Here is a 21,930-nt window from a genome sequence, read left to right as displayed (position 1 = left end):
CGGCTGACTGTTCTCTCAGGTGAGATGAAATATTTATTTTTAAAAATCAGTTTTAAGAGGACAAACTGTTGAACAATGTTTTTACAGTAACTCTGCAGATAATCCTCTGCTGGTCGTTTGTGTCTGAAGCTGAACTTTCTTTAACAACAGAGTAAATCTGCTGTTAAATCAGTCTCATTTTAAAAACTGTTTCTACAGAAATCACTATCTACTGAGAGGAGTTTGTAGAAATGTGTCCGTATCTGATCATTTCTTGTAGAAAATATTTGAAGGAGGCTGATTTGTGTCAGAAATAAGTTGTGCTGAGGAGTTTTTAGCAGTTGTAGTGAGAGAATCAGGGATGGTAACAGAGTAAATCCTGGTTTGTTTAAAGCTGAATATGACGTTAGGTTTTCAGTCAGCTCTCAGTCACAGTGTGAGAGGAACTACAGAGAAACTGGTGTTTGGCCGAGGAACTCGGCTGACTGTCGCCTCAGGTGAGATGAGATATTAAAAATATACTGACTGTAGAAAGACAGCAGGTTTATTAAATGTACAGTGAAAACTTAAAATGAGAATGAATGAGCTGGAGCTTTGTTGCAGCTGTGTCTGTTTTCATCTCCACAAAAAAACCCTGAAACTGAACTGAACTCCATCTGAACCACAAGCAGAGCAGCAGAGAAACTACATGAGAGATTTAAAATGCTGGAAATCTGTGAGTGTGGATCTGAACTCAGATCAGTTTTTGTGCTGCTGTGTGTCACTGTGTGAATGCTGGAGGTGCAGCTGGTAAACTGGTGTTTGGATCCGGCAGCAGACTGAACATCCAGAGCCGTGAGTTTAACATCAGACTGATTTAACACCTGCTGACATAATGTCCACTCTGTTAGTTCATGCTCAGCTCTTTAAAATAAGAGAAAACAGTTTGAGTCCAGTGGTTTGTGATAAAGTCACAGAACCAATCAGATTTTACCATGAAACCCAAACCTGACTGGTTTTACAGATTATGCAGTGAAGTGAAGTGACGGACGCCCAGATAAGAAGCAGCTGGTTCACAGATTAAATGTTGGATCTGGTTCTAGTAGCCGAACTCAGATCAGTTTTTGTGCTGCTGTGTGTCACTGTGTGAATGCTGGGACTGCTGGTAAACTGGTGTTTGGATCCGGCAGCAGACTGAACGTCCAGAGCCGTGAGTTTCATTCAGATTAAAACTCTGTGGAGCCGTCTCGTCATGTTAAAGTCTTTACTGCATAAACAGCATATGTTCAGTTCTGTGGAGGAAAGACTGGTGAAAAGTTTTAGTTTAGTTCAGCTGTATTCAGAAGAGAACAGATTCATTGTAACGTAACAAAGACTGAGGCTTCATGGAGACTTTGAACAGACTTTATGAGAATCAAGTTGTTCTGCAGAAACAGCTTCTGTAGCAGCTGAACTCAGATCAGTTTTTGTGCTGTTGTGTGTCACGGTGTGACTGGGACTGGTGCAGCTGGTAAACTGGTGTTTGGATCCGGCAGCAGACTGAACGTCCAGAGCCGTGAGTTTAACATCAAACTGATTTAGTTCAGATGAAAACCTTGAAAGTGTCAGGAGTGTGGACGAGACTGAGCTGCTGATATTTATGGAAATAACTCCTGATGTGCAGGAATAAAGCAGAGCAGATTCAGAGAGAAACATCTTCAGTGAGTTTGTGCAGAAATCTGCTGCAGACACATCAGAGCTTCAGTCTCTGAGAATATTTCAACAGAGTCAATATCTGACTATCACACAGAGAAATGTGACATTGTGCTGGATGAACAGTAGCTGTATATGAAGCAGTTCGGTAGCAGCCGAACTCAGATCAGTTTTCGTGCTGTTGAGCGTCACTGTGTGAATGTTGGAGGTGCTGCTGGTAAAGTGGTGTTTGGATCCGGCAGCAGACTGAACGTCCAGAGCCGTGAGTTTAACACTAAAATCTGAAACTATCCAAAGACTGAGTTCCTCAGTGCGAGGTTTCATCTGTGACCTGTGTCAGTGTGATGCTCAGGTTTTAAAATGTTTTAACTGCAGTGAGAATATTTCAACCTGATGTCAGTGAAATCATGTTTCACTACAACACAGGAAAAACCACAGAAGGTAAATGAGGTTTGAGTGTTTTTAAAAATAAAAATGAAGAATGAAGAAAAATTATTAAAATTCTACATCTACTACATAAACTTTTAGAGACAAAGTTCCAAACTCCACAGATTGAATAGAAACGTGAAGCTGAGGTTGTTGGATGTGGAAGCAGCTGAACCAGGATCAGTTTTTGTCCTGTTGTGTGTCACTGTGTGAATACTGGCTCTGGTTACGGTAAACTGGTGTTTGGATCCGGCAGCAGACTGAACGTCCAGAGCCGTGAGTTTACATTTAAAGTTTAAAAACCTGGAACTCTACAGATTAAAAAGCTGAAGCTGCAGTTTAACTCAGACTCAGGTTAAAGTTGATGTTCAGGTATTGAATATGAGGAGTTCATCTGGATTAAAGTTGCTGTGCTGTGAGGTTTTCGTTCAGCTGTCAGTCACAGTGTGACACGAGGGACAGATAAGATTATATTTGCCAGAGGAACTCAGCTGATCGTTGACTCAGGTAAGAGAAAAAAAAACCAACTGTTTTACTGAAGAGTTGACTTTTTCTCAGCTGTTTGTGTCCGACAGGAAGATGATCGAGTTGTGTTTGTCCTGAGTCCAGAAGTTTCCAGATGTGAACTGTGTTTGAAATGAAGCAGAGAACATGTTGAATGTTTCCATCAGTCGGTGCTGAGGAAAGATTCAGGTTTTAATGTGACTGTCAAAAGGTCAGTGAATATTAAAACGTAAGAACCAGAAACAAGGTGAAAATATTCAGACTAATGAAAACCACCTGTTGGTACGTAGAATAAAAATCAGCAGCTTCTGTAGTTTCTGTGTTTGCATCATTTATCAGTTAGTAGGTAGTTTGATGGTTTTTCTGAGGTGGCTGTGGATGTGAGAGTGTTTGGTCGAAGACCTCGAGTCGCTGTCGAAGTGTGTGTTTGTGTTGAGACTGAATGAGCAGAGTGAAGATTCAAAAAGTCAAAGAGTCGGATTCATTGACTGATCTGAAAAATCTTCTGCTCAGTTTGGATCTTTATTGTTGGGTTCTGTTTGTTTGAAGTTCAGGTTGAAGCTGAGAGTCAGCTTGTGTTTTCGTCCTGAGTTGTGTTGCTGTGTGAGAGACTGGTCTCGATAAAATCCTGTTTGGAGCTGGAACCAAAGTGACTGTGGAGTCCTGTAAGTCTGCTCACCTCCATCACTGATCACTTCACTGACACTCCGCTGCTGTTTATTTCATGGTTTATTTTAGGGACTTATCAATAAGTTATTGATGAGTTATTGATAACTAAAAGTTTCCTGCAGCTGTAGATGGATTTTTTTTCCAGACCTGCTTCATCTGTTCTTTTATGTTCTGTTGAGTTTAAGCTGCTACAAACGGAAACAAACAGTGTCTGTTTTCTCGGGCACTTTGTCGACTGGAAAAACTTTCTTTTCTGAACTGAATCTAAAAAAACAAGTGAAAAAATCTGTCAGTGACAATGTTTCAAACCTCTGTCGTGTTTCTGTTCTTTGGGTAAAAACTTGTCTGTTGTTACAGAGTTAATGATTCAGTGAAAGTTTGAGGTTTATGTCCTGAGTCTCGACACTGTGTGAATTCTGGAGGAGGCTACAACAAAATCCTGTTTGGCTCTGGAAGCAGACTGACTGTGGAGTCCAGTGAGTCTTGTTGTTCATTTAGATGATTTTATCAGCAGATAACATCAGACACAGAACATGACCGACTGTGAAAACCAACAACAGCATCAGTGTGAAAAATGCATGTGTTGAATATGAAATATGTAGATGAATAATATAACACTTGAAAGATTTCGAATCACAGCAGCCGGAGCCTTTAAACCATCAGGCTCCGATCAGTCCAATATTTTAATGACACAGTTTAACATCAGTTTAACAAGTCGGCCCTGTGGAGCTGATCTGCAGTCAGATTTATGTGAGCACAGAAACACTGTGTGACTTCTTTAGCTGGTGGATGGAAGATTTTATTTGGAGAAGGAACCAAACTGATGGTTAACAGCAGTGAGTAACTGATAATGTTATTTTACAACATTAACATGAAACTAATTTAAAATCAAAGTTTTAAAAAGAAGAAAAGTCAAACACAGGAGCTCAGATTCCTTTAATTTTTCTTTGTAAGAACCGATGATTTCTACCTGAAACAAGACTAATATCATCACATCTGTGAACTGTTCAAAACTCAAGACAAAAAAAAAACATGCAAAATTCCTATTTTTAATGTGAATGTCTCAGAGCAGATAAACTCTAAATATCATCAAACAGAGTCACATTCACTGAAACATCTTTACACTGAAAGTTAACATTGATGTTTAAACGATGATATAAATGTATAAACAGCAGCTGTGTCATGTGATGGGATGTAATTATTCAGTCAGATTTAAAAATGATGTGTTTCTAAATGGAGTTTGGTTCAGTGAGTCGCAGCTGAGTTTGTGTTATGGAGCTTCATGTTGTGTGAATACTGGATATAAGATCCTCTTTGGAGAAGGAACCAGGTTGATCATCGAGCCCAGTGAGTATTGATCATCAGTGTTATTCATATCAGACATTTTTAACAAACAAACAAAATCTACGTGTGTGTAAGTGAAGTGATGACATGTAAAATAATTTTCCACCTGAGAGGCAACTTGTTGCTGTGACAGGACACGTCAGGTTTAATCCAGGTTTAATCAGAGCTAAGCAGCTGACCTCTGACCTTTGAATGTTGGTCATTTTTAAAGCGGAGTTTGGTGTGTTGCAGAGGTCTGCAGTGTTTTTGTTCAGTGCTGTCGTGTTGTGTGACTGGTGGACGTGAGAAACTGGTCTTTGGTTCTGGATCTCAGTTAGTGGTTCAGTCCAGTAAGTCTCATTTACTTTATGATTTTTGACATGAAAGTTGGTGACAGAAGGTTTTGATGAGTGAACAATGATGGAAATAATCCAGTGTAATAATGTGGACGATGCAGCCGTTTGGCTGCAGAGTGGAGTCAGTCAGGTTTGTGTGCTGAGGCTTCAGACTGTGTGACATACGGCTCTGGTGCTAACAAGCTCATCTTTGGAAGTGGCACTAAACTACATGTTAATGACAGTAAGTTTAACTCTCTTCTTCTGTGGTGAAAGTTGAACTGTAGGAAACAGACAGACGGCTGTAAATGCTCATTTAAAGCTCAGTTTTACAGTGAGCACTAAAAATCAACATTTATGTTTTAATGGTAATCACTTTACATTCAGATTTAAAAATCAAACCAGATTAATCATTGAACCCAGTGAGTACTGATATACATCATAAATATTGTTTATATGGAGCATCTTTAAAAAAAAACTCTGCCTGTGTTATATGTAAAAAACAGAATAGAAAATGTAAAAATAGCATAATCATAACAATCAGACAGATCAACAGAGAAAGTGTTAATTAGAATCTATAATTAAAAAATATTTAGTTCAGTTTCTCCACTGTAAATATATGAATATCCATTTAACCAATAACATAAAGAAAAGTCTCAGATGTAGAATTGAAATATTTCTAAATGGAGTTTGGTTCAGTTGGTCACAGCTCAGTTTGCGTTATGGAGCTTCATGTTGTGTGAATGCTGCGAATAAGATCATCTTTGGAGGAGGAACCAGGTTGACCGTTGAACCCAGTGAGTACTGATACAGATTATTTGTTACTGATTATTTTTAAAACCAAACTGAAAAAAAGCTGAAAAGTGAAATATCTGAGTTCTCTGTCTGTGAAACCTGTTTGTTTTATTAAATGTGATACATTTCCATCAGGAGACTTGTTACCCACAGATCTGTGCAGGTTTAAACCAGGTTTATTCAGTCAGGATTATTTAATCCTGAGCTGCGGATTTGTTGAATCGTCTTTTTAAAGTTGAGTTTGGTTTGCTGCGGCCTGAAGGCTGAGTGCGTCTAGTGTTTTTGTTCAGTGCTGTCATGTTGTGTGACTGGTAGTGGACGTGACAAACTCATCTTTGGTTCTGGATCTCAGTTAATAGTTCAGTCCAGTAAGTATCATCAATGTCTATCAATTATTTGACATAATAGCTGTTAGTGAAAGAACCCATTAATGTGAACAGTTGGAAATAATTCTTTAGACTCCTCAGGATCATAAAATCAGCACAAAGTCAAGAATAATCCAGTGAACCGTCATTATTACATAGAAAACATTCATCAGACAGAGCAGTGTCTGATGAATGTGGAGTCAGTCAGGTTTGTGTGCTGAGGCTTCAGACTGTGTGACATACGGCTCTGCTGCTGACAAGATCATCTTTGGAAGTGGCACTAAACTACATGTTAATGACAGTAAGTTTAATCATTTTAATTCTGGTTAAAGTCTGATAGTGCACATACAGTATACAAGACAAACTTTATCAACACAGAGAGAGCACAGAGCAACAAACTACTTGACAGAAACTCCTAATCATTAATGCTCTGACTGAGGAAGTACGTTTTGTTCTGTCTCTAACATTTACATTTTAATTATAACATGAACCTATAATGTGCAAACAGCAGCTCCGTAATGTGACTGGAATGTAATCATTCAGTCAAATTTAAAAATGCTGTTTTTGAATGGAGTTTGGTTCAGTTGGTTACAGCTCAGTTTGTGTTATGGAGCTTCATGTTGTGTGAATGGTGGAGGTGGAACTAAGATCACCTTTGGAAGTGGAACCAGATTAATCATTGAACCCAGTGAGTACTGATCTGGATGATACATATTTTAAATGGAGCATCTTTAAAACAAACTCTGCAGGGTTTTACAGATTTACTCACAAAACCATAAGAATGGATGAAAGAGATTGAAAAGGTTATTGTGAACTGGACTCATCACTGAGTGAACGTAAAGTCATTTATAATAATAATAATGATGATAAACTTTATTTGTACAGCACCTTTTAAAACCCAGATTACAAGGTGCTTCACACAACAGCATACAATATGTCTAATAATTAAAAGACAATACATACAATCATTTTAAAAAGAGCAACATTTAAAGAATAGATTAGAATTTAGTGAAATAACAGTCAAATACAACTGGAATAATTAAAATCATCAGTTAAAACCATTGTCCCTAAAACAGTTTGTTCAGTAAATATCGCACGTTACATTTTATTTATATTATACATTTGTAATATTGTAGTATTTTTAATTAAAATAGTAACCTGTTTATTATCAGAAATATTAAAAAATAGTATTTTTCTAAATGGAGTTTGGTTGCGTTGGTCACAGCTCAGTTTGTGTCATGGAGCTTCATGTTGTGTGAATAACCAAAAGATGATCTTTGGAAGTGGAACCAGATTAACCATTGAACCCAGTGAGTACTGATACAGACTGTCAATATTATTTATCATCGGGGCATCATTAATAGAAAGCTGAACATGTTAATCATATCAACATATTATTTATATGGAGCTTTATCTATATATATCTCTAAAAACTAAAATGTTCCAGCAGGCGTCAGTGAGCATTTAAACTTTTTAAATCAATCTAGATATTTACATGTGAAATTAATGTCTTGTTTTTTTAAATGGAGTTTGGTTCAGTTGGTCACAGCTCAGTTTGTGTTATGGAGCTTCATGTTGTGTGAATGTTGGAGGTGGATATAAGATGATCTTTGGAAGTGGAACCAGATTAACCGTTGAACCCAGTGAGTACTGATACAGCATTTTTAAAAGGAAGTAACAGTTTCAGCCTTTAAACACAGTGTGTTGAGACTGCTCTGTGCTTTGTGTTTATTTGTAAGGTGTCAGTGATGGGACATATAAAATCTCACAGATCTGTCTTCACAGGTTTAAACCAGGTTTATTTAATCCATTTTAACAAAACTGAGCCTTAAGGTTTCTTCTTCTCTGATCGTCTCAGTCTTTGTTCCCTCTGACCTCTGACCTTTGAATGTTGGTCATTTTTAAAGTGGAGTTTGGTGTGTTGCAGAGGTCTGCAGTGTTTTTGTTCAGTGCTGTTGTGTGACTGGTGGACGTGAGAAACTGGTGTTTGGTTCTGGATCTCAGTTAGTGGTTCAGTCCAGTAAGTCTCATTTACTTTATCTGCTTCATGCACTCAGCTGTCATTGTTACAAATCTCATGATCTCAGAGTGTACACACACTTTTACATCAGAAAGAAAACTTGCCGTCAAACCAACGTCTTAACCTTTTAACAGATATGTTTTTGGTGCACAAGCCTGAAAATGATAAACTCAGATTAATATAGTTCATCAGTAAATCATCAGCCATAATCCGGTCTCCTCTGAGAGGAAAGCTTTGCTTTAAAAGTAACATGTCAGCTGGATGAGACAATGAGACTCTTCATGTTATTAGTTCATTTGTGTTGGAGCTCTGTGCTCAGGTTTGTGTGCTGAGGCTTCAGACTGTGTGACATACACCTCCGGTGGCAACAAGCTCATCTTTGGAAGTGGCACTAAACTACATGTTAATGGCAGTAAGTTTAACTCTCTTCTTCTGTGGTGAGAATCAAACAGGTTTAAACAGAACAGCTGTTTTAAACGCTGCTGATCTGAGGTTCATTTCACTCAAAAAGATCACGGCGAGGAACCAGAGAGTCCTCTACCAGAGTGTGATTAGAAAGAAAAGCATTTAATCAATATAAAAATATCAGTTATGAAAGTATCATAAAATAGCATGAACATTAAAACATGTTGTTCAGTTCAGTAAATTTACATAATAATTATGATATGAATCTATAATGTGCAAATAACAGCTTATTTGTGTGACTGGAGTTTAAGCGTTCAGTCGCATTGAAAAATGGTATTTTTCTGAATGGAGTTTGGTTCAGTTCGTCAGTGTTGAGTTTATGTTATGGAGCTTCATGTTGTGTGACTACTGGTGCAAACCAATATAAGATCTTCTTTGGAAGTGGAACCAGATTAAACGTTGAACCCAGTGAGTACAGATACTGATCAAATATTATTCATATGGAAGAAGAAACTAAAGTTATTTTACAGTGTCTTACAGGAAGAAATAAGATTCTGATCATTCATGCAAAAGTCTTCAGTGTAGAAATGGTGATTGTGTGTGATGCTCAAACTGGCTTCATTTGACTGAAAATCACAGATGTAGTTGTAAATTGAATTTCTCCGTTTTCTAAATGGAGTTTGGTTCAGCTCGTCTCTGAGTTTGTGTTATGGAGCTTCAAGTTGTGTGACTACTGGAAATCAAAATAGGCTCATCTTTGGAAGTGGAACCAGGTTAAACATTGAACCCAGTGAGTACTGATTGAATTCATAAATATTATTTATATGGAGAATACTTAAAAACAAACTAGAAAATAAGAAAGAAATTATAGATCATAATGATCAAACATCTGAATTTACTGTTAATTGATGACATATTTATAATGGACATTTTTTTATGAAAGCAGCTTCTTTGTGTGACTAAAATGTAACAGACTCTTAATTCAACACTGTAAAACTAAAATAAAGACTCATCGGGCCTACACAAACATTTAAAATGGTTTTTCTGAGCAAAAATAGTTGAAACACATCAACCAAGTCATTCAAAACTCCATTTAGAAAACATGACTAGACTTTATTAATCCCTTGGGATGACTCCCTCAGGGAAATTAAGTATTAAGTATTTTACATTTAAGACTTCTGTCAGTTACAATTTCACTTTATAATAAGCGTCTTTAAAGAGTTTGTCATTTACTGTACATGAAAGCAACAAGGTCAGTGCTCTCAATTAATACATGTTCAGTTAGTTATAGCTGAGTTTATGTTATGGAGCTTCATGTTGTGTGTATACTGGGAATCAAAAGATCACCTTTGGAAGTGGAACCAGATTAATCATTGAACCCAGTGAGTACTGATATACATCATAAATATTGTTTATATGGAGCATCTTTAAAAACAAACTCTGCCTGTGTTATATGTAAAAAACAGAATAGAAAATGTAAAAATAGCATAATCATAACAATCAGACAGATCAACAGAGAAAGTGTTAATTAGAATCTATAATTAAAAAATATTTAGTTCAGTTTCTCCACTGTAAATATATGGATTTCCATTTAACCAATAACATATTTATAATGGACATAAATGACTACAATGAAAAATATAAAGAAAAGTCTCAGATGTAGAATTGACATATTTCTAAATGGAGTTTGGTTCAGTTGGTCTCTGCTCAGTTTGTGTTATGGAGCTTCATGTTGTGTGAATACTGGAGGATTAGATAAGATCACCTTTGGAAGTGGAACCAGATTAACCGTTGAACCCAGTGAGTACTGATACTGATGATAAATATTACTTATCATTAATCATCATTAACAGAAAACTGAACATGTTAAGCATAAAAAGATTTTTATAAAGTTGTAGTTATTTGGACTCATCGATGATGATGTTGAACAGTTGCTGACTAAACACTAAAACTGCAGAATCATCCAGCTGAAAGATTTAAAATCATTCAGAGGTCGTCTTCTGCATTTTAATATTATAATTATTAATTTATTCATCAATAGCTTTGACTTCATTGCTTTCATGTACATTAAATATCAAACCCTGAATGATATTTAATGTATATATTTACAGTTATATTTATTTTCTATTTTCTATTTTTATTTCTAGTCATTTATCATAAAGGAAAACAGGAAGCGACAGAACAGAAGTGTAAAAAGTAAAATCATGTTTAATAAATGAAGTTGTTGTGGTCTGGACTGAGTGAACATAATATAATTCAGTGAAATAATTGTCTTGATCATAACAGTCAATCACATCAACAGAAATAATCAAAGTCATCAAAAACACTGTTTTTCTAAATGGAGTTTGGTTCAGTTCATCAGTCAGTTTGTGTCATGGTGCTTCATGTTGTGTGAATACTGTGAATGACAAGATGATCTTTGGAAGTGGAACCAGATTAATCATTGAACCCAGTGAGTACTGATCTGGATGATACATATTTTAAATGGAGCAGATTCAGTACTGAATCTGATCAGAAATATTATTTATAGGCAAATAGGCAGTTATTTAATCAAGAGCATCATCACTAGAATATTTCAAACTGATTCCAGATTTTGATTTATAACATTTGATTCAGTTCATCACAGCTCAGTTTGTGTTATGGAGCTTCATGTTGTGTGTATGATGGAGGTCAATATAAGATCATCTTTGGAGCTGGAACCAGATTAACCGTTGAACCCAGTGAGTACTGATAGTGATCATATGTTTTAATATCTAATTTATCATATAGGCCTATATTAAAATCAACAGTTACTGTCAGTGAAAAACAGCTCATTGTAGACTGAAATGATTCATGCAAAAGTCTCCGATGTAAAAATGCAGAACAGAGAAGCTTCATTTGATAGAATTTGTTGAAAGTAGCTGTTTTATAAAAGTTTTAAAATTAACTTTCAAATCTGAATTTTTAAGTGTAAAAATAATTTCTGTTTCTCTAATGGAGTTTGGTTCAGTTGGTCACAGCTCAGTTTTACGTTATGGAGCTTCATGTTGTGTGAATCAATATAAGATGATCTTTGGAGCTGGAACCAGATTAACCATTGAACCCAGTGAGTACTGATGTAGATCATGAATATCAAATGTTTTACAGATAATACATAAAAAAATGTGCAGAACATTTAGTGTCTCCAATGTCAAAATTAGTATTTAATTTATAATTACATTGCACATTTATTTTTAATGGAAAAAAAAAAACACTTAAAAAGTATCTATTTTAAAATCAATTCTAAATACTTAAAATGGAGTTTGGTTCAGTTGGTCACAGCTGAGTTTATGTCATGGTGCTTCATGTTGTGTGAAATCTGGAAATACAAAGATCATCTTTGGTGGTGGAACCAGATTAAACATTGAACCCAGTGAGTACTGATAGAGATTATAAAAAAACAAACACACACACATTTTATAGTGTTTGTGTTTATATACCAAAACCAGGATGGCAGATTAAGAAAAAAATAGATAAACAGTTGTAGTCCGTTGGATTTATTGACTTATTGAATGTAAATGATTCATTGAGCTCTTCAGAATCACAAAACCATCATAAAATATATAATAATTAGTGTAATATTTGACTTGATCATAATCAAAAATTCAAACTTCCTCAGTTTATGACTGAGCAAAGTCTTAAAACTGTGTTTTACTAAATGGAGTTTGGTTCAGGTTGTCACAGCTGAGTTTGTGTCATGGTGCTTCATGTTGTGTGAATACTGGAGGTCAATATAAGATCTTCTTTGGAAGTGGAACCAGATTAACCGTTGAACCCAGTGAGTACTGATATTATTTAAACTTAGTTTTACTGTGAGTGAAATCAACACAAAGTAGAACACATTTCAGTGTAACACTGTTGTCAGGTGTAAAATATGAACTTTTCATAAATAGTTTTATCTGGATGAAGTTATTTAAAGTCTTGATCATAATTAACATCATATTCTAATAATAACACTAACTGAGAGAGTTATCAGTTTATCAATTCAATACAACAAAACACGTCATCGTCACTAATGGACAGTTGATATTAAGATTTCCATTTTATTTATAGTGTAAATATAAAAACCATGTTTTCTAAATGGAGTTTGGTTCAGTTAGCTGCAGCTGAGTTTGTGTCATGGTGCCTCATGTTGTGTGTATGGAGGGAATAACAAGATGATCTTTGGAAGTGGAACCAGATTAATCATTGAACCCAGTGAGTACTGATAGAGATTCTAAATATTATTTACGTGGAGCATCTTTAAAACAAACGTGTGCTGATGATGTGAATCATAAAATCATAAATATATTGATATGCAGCAGGTTCTCTAAAATGAATATACTGTGTGCAGTATATTGCACTTTTTTTTAACTAAAAACAGCATCATAATTTATAATCAAATGTTTATATGAGAGAAACTTTTCATTCAAATATTTCTGTGTAAAATGAATTCCATAGTTTTCTAAATGGAGTTTGGTTCGGTTCATTAGTCAGCTCAGTTTGTGCCATGGTGCTTCATGTTGTGTGAATACTTTGAATCAAAAGATCACCTTTGGAAGTGGAACCAGATTAATCATTGAACCCAGTGAGTACTGATCTGGATGATACATATTTTAAATGGAGCATCTTTAAAACAAACTCTGCAGGGTTTTACAGATTTACTCACAAAACCATAAGAATGGATGAAAGAGATTGAAAAGGTTATTGTACACTGGACTCATCACTGAGTGAACGTAAAGTCATTTAGTTAAATAATTTGTCTTGATCATAACAGTCACATCAGCTGAAATAATCAAAATCATCAGTCAAAGGCATCGTGACTCAAAGTGTTAAGTAAATATCAGAATTTAAGTTTTTTATAATATACATTTATAATATTCTTAAATTAATCTGTTTTTCTGGAAGTGTCACATCTTAAAATTATGTTTTTCTAAATGGAGTTTGGTTTAGTTCGTCTGCTCAGTTTGTGTCATGGAGCTTCATGTTGTGTGAATTACCAAAAGATGATCTTTGGAAGTGGAACCAGATTAACCATTGAACCCAGTGAGTACTGAGAGAGATTATAAATATTATTAACATGAAGCATATTTAAAAACAAATTTATGCTGATGATGTGATTCATAGAATCATAAACACAACTGCATCAGATCAACAGAGAAAGTGTTAATTAGAATCTATAATAAAAAAATATTTAGTTCAGTTTCTCCACTGTAAATATATGAATTTCCATTTAACCAATAACATATTTATAATGGACATAAATGACTACAATGAAAAATATAAAGAAAAGTCTCAGATGTAGAATTGACATATTTCTAAATGGAGTTTGGTTCAGTTGGTCTCAGCTCAGTTTGTGTTATGGAGCTTCATGTTGTGTGAATACTGGAGGATTTTCTAAACTCACCTTTGGAAGTGGAACCAGATTAACCGTTGAAGCCAGTGAGTACTGATCTACATTAGAAATTTTTTAATGGACAATCTTCACACACAAATGATTACACGTAAAACCAGACGGTGATGGAAATTATTCCTTCAACTCTTCAGGATGATAAAATTATCATAAAGTAGAAAATAATTCTGAACAACACTGTCATCATTTCACTAAAATGTCAGCTTTTCAGAAAAATATTAATATATTCATCAAGAGCACTGATTTACAGTGTTACTGTGTCATCAATATTTCCATATTTATATTCATTATTATAAGGGAAAATAGGGACTTTGTTTACCTGGACAAAATAGTTAAAATACTTGTTTCCTAAATGGAGTTTGGTTCAGTTCGTATCTGCTGAGTTTGTGTTATGGAGCTTCATGTTGTGTGACTGGTTCGAATCAAAATAAGATCGTCTTTGGAAGTGGAACCAGATTAAACACTGAACCCAGTGAGTACTGATATTATTAATGTTAAGGCAACTTTAAAATCAAACTTTTAAAATAACATAAATAATAAATAAAAATGTTAAATGATTCATGTGACTTATCAGGTCTGTAAAACCAGCACAAAGTAGAAAGTAATTCAGTCTGTTTTAAATGTTCTTTCTGAATGATGCTGCAGTTTGTTCCAAAGACTTAATCACTAAACCTGTTTGGTCACTGGTGTATGGGAAAAAAAATTTAAATGTATTACATTTAAACTTAAAATATACAAAAAAAATAAATTAATAATAATAATAAAAATGTATGAAAAGCAATTATAACTTATTTCTGGAACTGAACAGTTCACTCAGGCAAAAGTCTCACAACAAACAACAAACTGATCAGTAAAATCAAATTTAAGTGTAAATTCAATTTCCCAATTTTCAAAATTTACATTTCAGTTACAGTGTAAATGTAAAATATACATTTTATTTTTTTGTAAATGAAGTTTGGTCCAGGTCGTCACTGCTCAGTTTGTGTTCTGATGCTTCGTGTTGTGTGAATACTGGAAGTTATTCCAAACTCATCTTTGGAATTGGAACCAGATTAACCATTGAACCCAGTGAGTAAACAAAGAGATCATTAATATTATCATATGGAGCATGAAAACAAACTTAAAATAAATTGTAAAATAAATATAATTTTTACTCAGACAGTGTATTAGTCCAGAACATCAGTGCTGAATCACTTTGTTTAGTAGCTCTGCTGTAAAGGAAATATCAAAATACAAAACTAACTAATTTTATGAATGCACATATACATCATGTGTTTTTAGTTTTCCATAGTTAACATAAAATCAGAATATTGATATGTTTATTTATTTTCTAAATGGAGTTTGGTTCAGTTTATCAGCGTGCAGAGTTTGTGTTACTGTGCTCCGTGTTGGTTGACTGGTGGAAATGCCTATAGAATCATCTTTGGAGGTGGAACCAGATTAAATGTTGAACCCAGTGAGTACTGATGTTATTAATGTTAAAGCTTCTTTAGAAGCAAACTTTGAAAAGTATATCACAAAGCCAGGAAAGCAAATAAGAGAAAATAATGAGAAATAGTTTGATTTGGATGATGCTGCAGTTTAGGTTTCACCACTGTACTTTAAAACTCCAACTCCAACTCCAACATATTAGATTTCAACTGATAATGTCCATTTCTTGGTTGAAGGCTGTAACTGTAAAACTGTGTTCACTCAGACAACATTCCTACATATAAAAACATTTATTATCTTTTATTATTATTATTATATTAGAGGAGCGAATCACTGAAATCACATTTAAGTGTAAAGTGAATTTCTCAGTTTTCTACATGGAGTTTAGTTCAGGTCGTCACTGCTCAGTTTGTGTTATGGAGCTTCATGTTGTGTGACTAATGTCAATCAGAATAAGATGATCTTTGGAAGTGGAACCAGATTAACCATTGAACCCAGTGAGTACTGATTGAATTCATAAATATTATTGAAATGGAACATCCTTAGAAGGAAATTGAACTTGTTAAACAGGAATACAGAAAAGATGATAGCATAGATTTTTAGAGTTGTAGTCATCTGGACTCATTGATGAGTGAACAGCTGCTGGCACTGATGGAAATGGATCAATCAGGATCATTAAATCAGAACAAAAACATATATATGTTAAGATTAATATGTACAAGCTTTACATGTTATTAATAAATTAATAATCTACATTTGATTTGACAATAAAAAAAATAGTGTCTTGTTGATGTAACTGGAATCTAAGTATTCTGCCAGTCTCAAATGTAAAAACACCAGTTGAATGAGAGGAACAAACGTTTCATCAAATCTCGAGTTTAAACTGAATTTGGAGGTTTTTTAAATGGAGTCTGGTTCCGTTTGTTGGTCTGCTGAGTTTGTGTTATGGAGCATCAGGTTGTGTGACTGATGGAAGTGGATATAAGATGATCTTTGGAAGTGGAACCAGACTAATCGTTGAACCCAGTGAGTACTGATACAGATCGAAACAGTATTTATGAAGCGTTTTTTAAAACTTTTAGTGTTTTACAAACAAAACCAGAGGAAACGATCACTGACAATGATGGAAACAATTCATTCAACTCTTCAGGCTCAAAAACCAACACAAAGTACAGGCAAAGTCTCAAATGTAAAAATCGTCACTCCTGAGTTCGTGTTATGGAGCGTCATGTTGTGTGACTGGTACAAGTCAATATAAGCTCATCTTTGGAAGTGGAACCAGATTAACCATTGAACCCAGTGAGTACTGATGCAGATTATACATATTTTAAATACAAACTGAAACAAACCTATGTCAAACATAAAACCCAGAATATTTCATAAAAACAAAAAGAGACGGCTGGCTGTTGTAAGGTGTTTTAGATTGTAGTCAGCTGTTCGGATGATGTTGCAGGTTTAAAATTTAAGAGTTAAGATTGAACTCATCATAAATACATTATCTGAGAGCGTATTAATCAGTCAACAGTGTATCAATTCACAGCAATGGAACACATCATTGTCTCTAATGTACAGTTCATATCAAAATTTCCATTTTAGTTATGTAAGTGTAAAATATATGTTTTTTTAAATGGACTTTGGTTCAGTTCATCTCTGCTCAGTTTGTGTCATGGAGCCTCATGTTGTGTGAATCAATATAAGATGATCTTTGGAAGTGGAACCAGATTAAATATTGAACCCAGTGAGTACTGATACAGATCATATATTTTATGTGGAGCGTCTTTAAAAGCAAACACTGTGTGTTTTACTGAGATACACTTTATCACTGTTGTCAGGTGGAAAAGTTGAGATATCAAAATGTCAGAACTAAAAGTCTTTACCCTAAAAATGAAGAATCATCCAGATAAAACAGAGAGTTAGATTTTTTAGGACCATTAACTGTAGATTGTCGTCAGTTTATTAACCAAGAGGACTGACTTTAATTAATTGTTTATATGTTTGTGTCATGTTTGTGTATCATTTATTATAAAGGCAAAATAGAGACTTTCTCTGACTTGTTAAGAGGACTAAGTTGATTTCTAATTGGAGTTTGGTTCAGTTGGTCACAGCTCAGTTTGTGTTATGGAGCTTCATGTTGTGTGAATGTTGGAGGAGGAACTAAGATGATCTTTGGAAGTGGAACCAGATTAATCATTGAACCCAGTGAGTACTGATACAGATCACATATGTAATTTAAGTATTTTACAGTAGAAAACATTTCAGTATAACACTCGTATCAGATATTAAATTTACATCTCCTAAATATTAACTTTTTACAAAGTTAAAAAAAAAAGTTTTGTGTCTAATTGGTTGAAAGAATTCAATGGTGGAAATCGTTAGAAATGCATTCAGTGTAAAAATATGCATCATTAGTGTATTAATTCACAACATCAAATCAGTATTACTAATGCACAATTAATATTAATGTACATTTGACATTTAACATATAAATGTTTAATGTAACTTGCCTACAGTCATTAAGTAAGTTTAAAGTGGAGTTTGGTTCAGGTCGTCACAGCTGAGTTTATGTTATGGAGCTTCATGTTGTGTGTATACTGGGAATAAGATCACCTTTGGAAGTGGAACCAGATTAATCATTGAACCCAGTGAGTACTGATATACATCATAAATTAATATTACGTGTCTCTAAGAGCCAATGATACATGTGTTTAACTGAAATCCAGTATACCACTGTTGAGAACTTGGTCTAAAAAAAGAAGACTTACAGTTTTATATGAACCTAAACTGTCATTTCATGATCAGAACAATCAAATACATCAAGTGACTTGTCAGTTTATTAATCAAGAGGACTGACTTTAATTCTTTAATGTACAGCAAATGGCAACAATTGCACTTTATTTATATGTTTTTAGAATCATTTATTATACAGGCAGAATAGGGGCTTGTTTTGACTTGTTTGAGGACTAAATAGATTTTTTAAAATGGGGTTTGGTTCAGTTGGTCACAGCTGAGTTCATGTTAAAGAGCTTCATGTTGTGTGTATGGTGGAGGTGCAACTAAGATGGTGTTTGGAAGTGGAACCAGATTAACCATCGAACCCAGTGAGTACTGATTCGGACCAAACTCTGTCTTAATATGAAGTTTGAAAACACTGAAAACATTTCAGCATAACACTGTTGTCAGGTGATAAACTTATATTTTCAAGATATTATTTCTCAGCATCAGCAATGACTAATTGGTTCAATGATTGTCTTAATAATTAAAAAAATTAAAAAAAAAACATCTACTAAAAAAAGTATTAATTAGTCATCAACGTGTTAATTCACAGAATCAATTGGTTCAGGTCAGCTGTTGTGAGTTAATGTTATGGAGTTTTATGTTGTGCGAATACTGGAGCTAAGATGATCTTTGGAACTGGAACCAGATTAATCGTAGAACCCAGTAAGTACCGTTTTAGTCTATAAATATTTATTTATATGGGACATATTTACCAGCAAATGTATTGATCATATAGATGATAAAATCATAAATACATCGATTGTCAATTAGGCAGGCTAGAGTTTAATCCTATTAGATATCAGACAGAAACATCATTACAAAAACAGTCGGATTAGTATTTCTACAGTAAATATCAACACTTTGATTTCTGATATAAAATAATAATGAATATTTGTTTTTGATAAAACATTGACTTGTTTTTCAATAATCATTCAGACCAAAGTCATTTAGTTATGAGTTATATGAGAGGACTTAGTTTTTTTATTCCTAAATGAAAAAGAAACCAAAATCAAATCTGAATATTTAAATGTGAAATATTTTTTTCATTTTTCTAAATGAAGTTTGGTTCAGATTGTCAGTCAGCTGAGTTTGTGTCATGGTGCTTCATGTTGTGTGACTAATTCAAATCAAAAGATGATCTTCGGACAGGGAATCAGATTAAACATTGAACTCAGTAAGTACTGAAATACATGTTTAACTGCAACACATGAAAAAGCAGAATAGCAGATAAATAAGAAAAAAGCTGGACTTAGTGATGAGCAAACTGTTAAACTGTTATCATTATAACCATGAATAAATTAGAATCATCAATGTATTAATCACCACTAAAACATTTATTCAGTGTCTCCACTGCAGTAAATCAATTTAATCAATTTCCATCTAATTTATGATTATAGTTAAATGTAGGTTAAGTTTGAACATTTATGGAACTGTAATTTAACCACTCAGTCAGAAACCTCATGTAAAAGATCTTTTACTAAATGGAGTTTGGTTCAGTTGGTCACTGCTCAGTTTGTGTTATGGAGCTTCATGTTGTGTGAATACTGGCAGTGGAACTAAGATGATCTTTGGAAGTGGAACCAGATTAATCATTGAACCCAGTGAGTACTGATAGATTATTAATACTTTATATGGAGCATCACTAATAGCAGGTTTGACTTGTGATAAACAGGAATAGTGTTTTAAAAAGTTGCCGTCAGCTGTACTCAGTGATGGAGATAACTAAGTGGACTTTCAGGCTTGTAAATTCAGCAGAGAATAGAAGATAATTCAGTATAACACTTGTCCAGTAGAAGACTTACCCACAACATCAGATAACTAAGAAAACACAAAAATGACGAATCTTTCAGCTAAAACAAAGATTAATTTTATGAGCAGAAATTGTTGAAAAAATTATCTTGACCATAATAATCAAATATATCAGTAATTAATAATCGAGGCCATCGACACTGAAATATTTAGTTCAGCGTCTCTACTGAACAAAAAAAATTAACATTTACATATAATCTATAATTCATATTAATAATCATGCATCTTTAATGAAGTAGTGACATTTGTAACTGGACAGTGGTATCTGATGTAAAAATGCTGTGTTTCTAAATGGAGTTTGGTTCAGCTGGTCACAGCTCAGTTTGTGTTATGGAGCTTCATGTTGTGTGAATACTGGAGGTGTAAATAAGATCTTCTTTGGAGCTGGAACCAGATTAACCGTTGAACCCAGTGAGTACTGATACTGATGATAAACGTTTTATATGCAGCATCTTTAAAAGAAAATGATGCCTGTGCTTTAAACATACATTACAATCAGAATAGTAGATAAAAACACTGTTGTCAGGTAGAATACTTACCCACCATATCAGACAACTGAAAATAATAAATACATCAGCTGAATCATCAGTGTGTTAATCAGAAGCATTGATCACCAAACAGTTTGTTCACTGTCTCTACTGTACAATAAATATCAATGTTAACATTTAATTTATCATACATATCAAATATCATTAATTTTTAATGAAGACCAGCAGAAATCACTACAGTAAAAAAAAGTTTTTTACTAAATGAAGTTTGTTTAATTGAGTTGCTCTGATCAGTTTGTGTCATGGAGCTTCATGTTGTGTGAATACTGGAGCTGCAAATAAGATCTTCTTTGGAGCTGGAACCAGATTAAACATTGAACCTAGTAAGTAGAAATACATATAATAATAACTATATATACACAGAGCATCTTCAAAAGCAGGTTTCACATTTTGTTACAGGAATATATAAAACTGTACAAAAAAATAAGTGTCTCCACTGTAGAATATTTATATTTAATTTATATTATCAAGCAGATTATTATTGTAAGTGCAATGTCATCATTCAAACAAAATACCCAAATGAATTGTTTAAATTTTTTTTAGTGAGGCTTGGTTCAGTTCATCACTGTCAGGTTTGTGTTATGGTGCTCCGTGTTGTGTGAATGCTGCAGGAGGATATAAAATCTTATTTGGAAAAGGAACCAGATTAAACATTGAAACAAGTAAGTACTGGTATAAATCCAAAAGTTATCAATAAGAATTCATAAGATCAGTACAATGGAGAATAGTTTGGTCAAACAAAGTTGGTATAAACAAAACCTAAGAAAGCCGTTTTTGTTTTATTTGGATGATGCTGCAGATTTACTGTTAGCCAAAGATTTAAAGAATCTTTTTGAGACTAAATGCTTGAAATATTGTTAATTTTAATCTTAAAAATCAGAACAATAAATACATGAATATATGTAGATATTTACATATAATCTGGATAATTAAGTTTAAAATAATTTTTCAGCAGCAACTATTCTAAATGAAGTTTAATTCAGTTGGTCGCTCAGCAGAGTTTGTGTTATGGAGCTTCATGTTGTGTGAATACTGGAAATCCAAATAAGATCATCTTTGGAGGTGGAACCAGATTAAAAATCGAACCCAGTGAGTAGTGATACAGATCACAAACATCATATATATGGATCATCTTCAAATGCCAAAACAGATTTTACATACATTAAATTATTTATAGTTCAGTGTGTCTACAGAATTGATATTTAAATAATCTTATTAAGCAGCTTTATGTTTTGAGTACATTTAAAATGTAAAAACGATGTTTTTCTAAATGGAGTTTGGTTCAGTTCATCACTGTTGAGTTTGTGTTATGGTGCTTCATGTTGTGTGACTACTGGGAGTGGATATAAAATCTTATTTGGAGAGGGAACCAGATTAAACATTGAAACAAGTAAGTACTGGTATAGATCTAAAAAAATATCAACATGGGATCAGTGCAGTAGAAAATAATTAGTGAAATTCTCAT

General features: G+C 34.0%; 1 gene segment (V, D, J or C); it reads left to right on the top strand.

Moving 5' to 3' along the window:
* The first annotated feature begins 12,597 nt into the window (after positions 1-12,597).
* LOC108884880 (M1-specific T cell receptor alpha chain-like) overlaps positions 12,598-21,930 on the top strand; it is a 33,308-nt gene continuing 23,975 nt past the window's right edge. The window contains 1 exon segment of the C gene segment in view: positions 12,598-12,707. Within this exon segment, the coding sequence occupies positions 12,668-12,707 (40 nt within the window).

Source organism: Lates calcarifer, linkage group LG4 (genome assembly GCF_001640805.2).
Source record: "Lates calcarifer isolate ASB-BC8 linkage group LG4, TLL_Latcal_v3, whole genome shotgun sequence".
NCBI classification, from domain to species: Eukaryota; Metazoa; Chordata; class Actinopteri; family Centropomidae; genus Lates; species Lates calcarifer.
The sequence above is the reverse complement of the archived record's forward strand: the minus strand, read 5'-3'. Positions and strand labels throughout refer to the sequence as shown.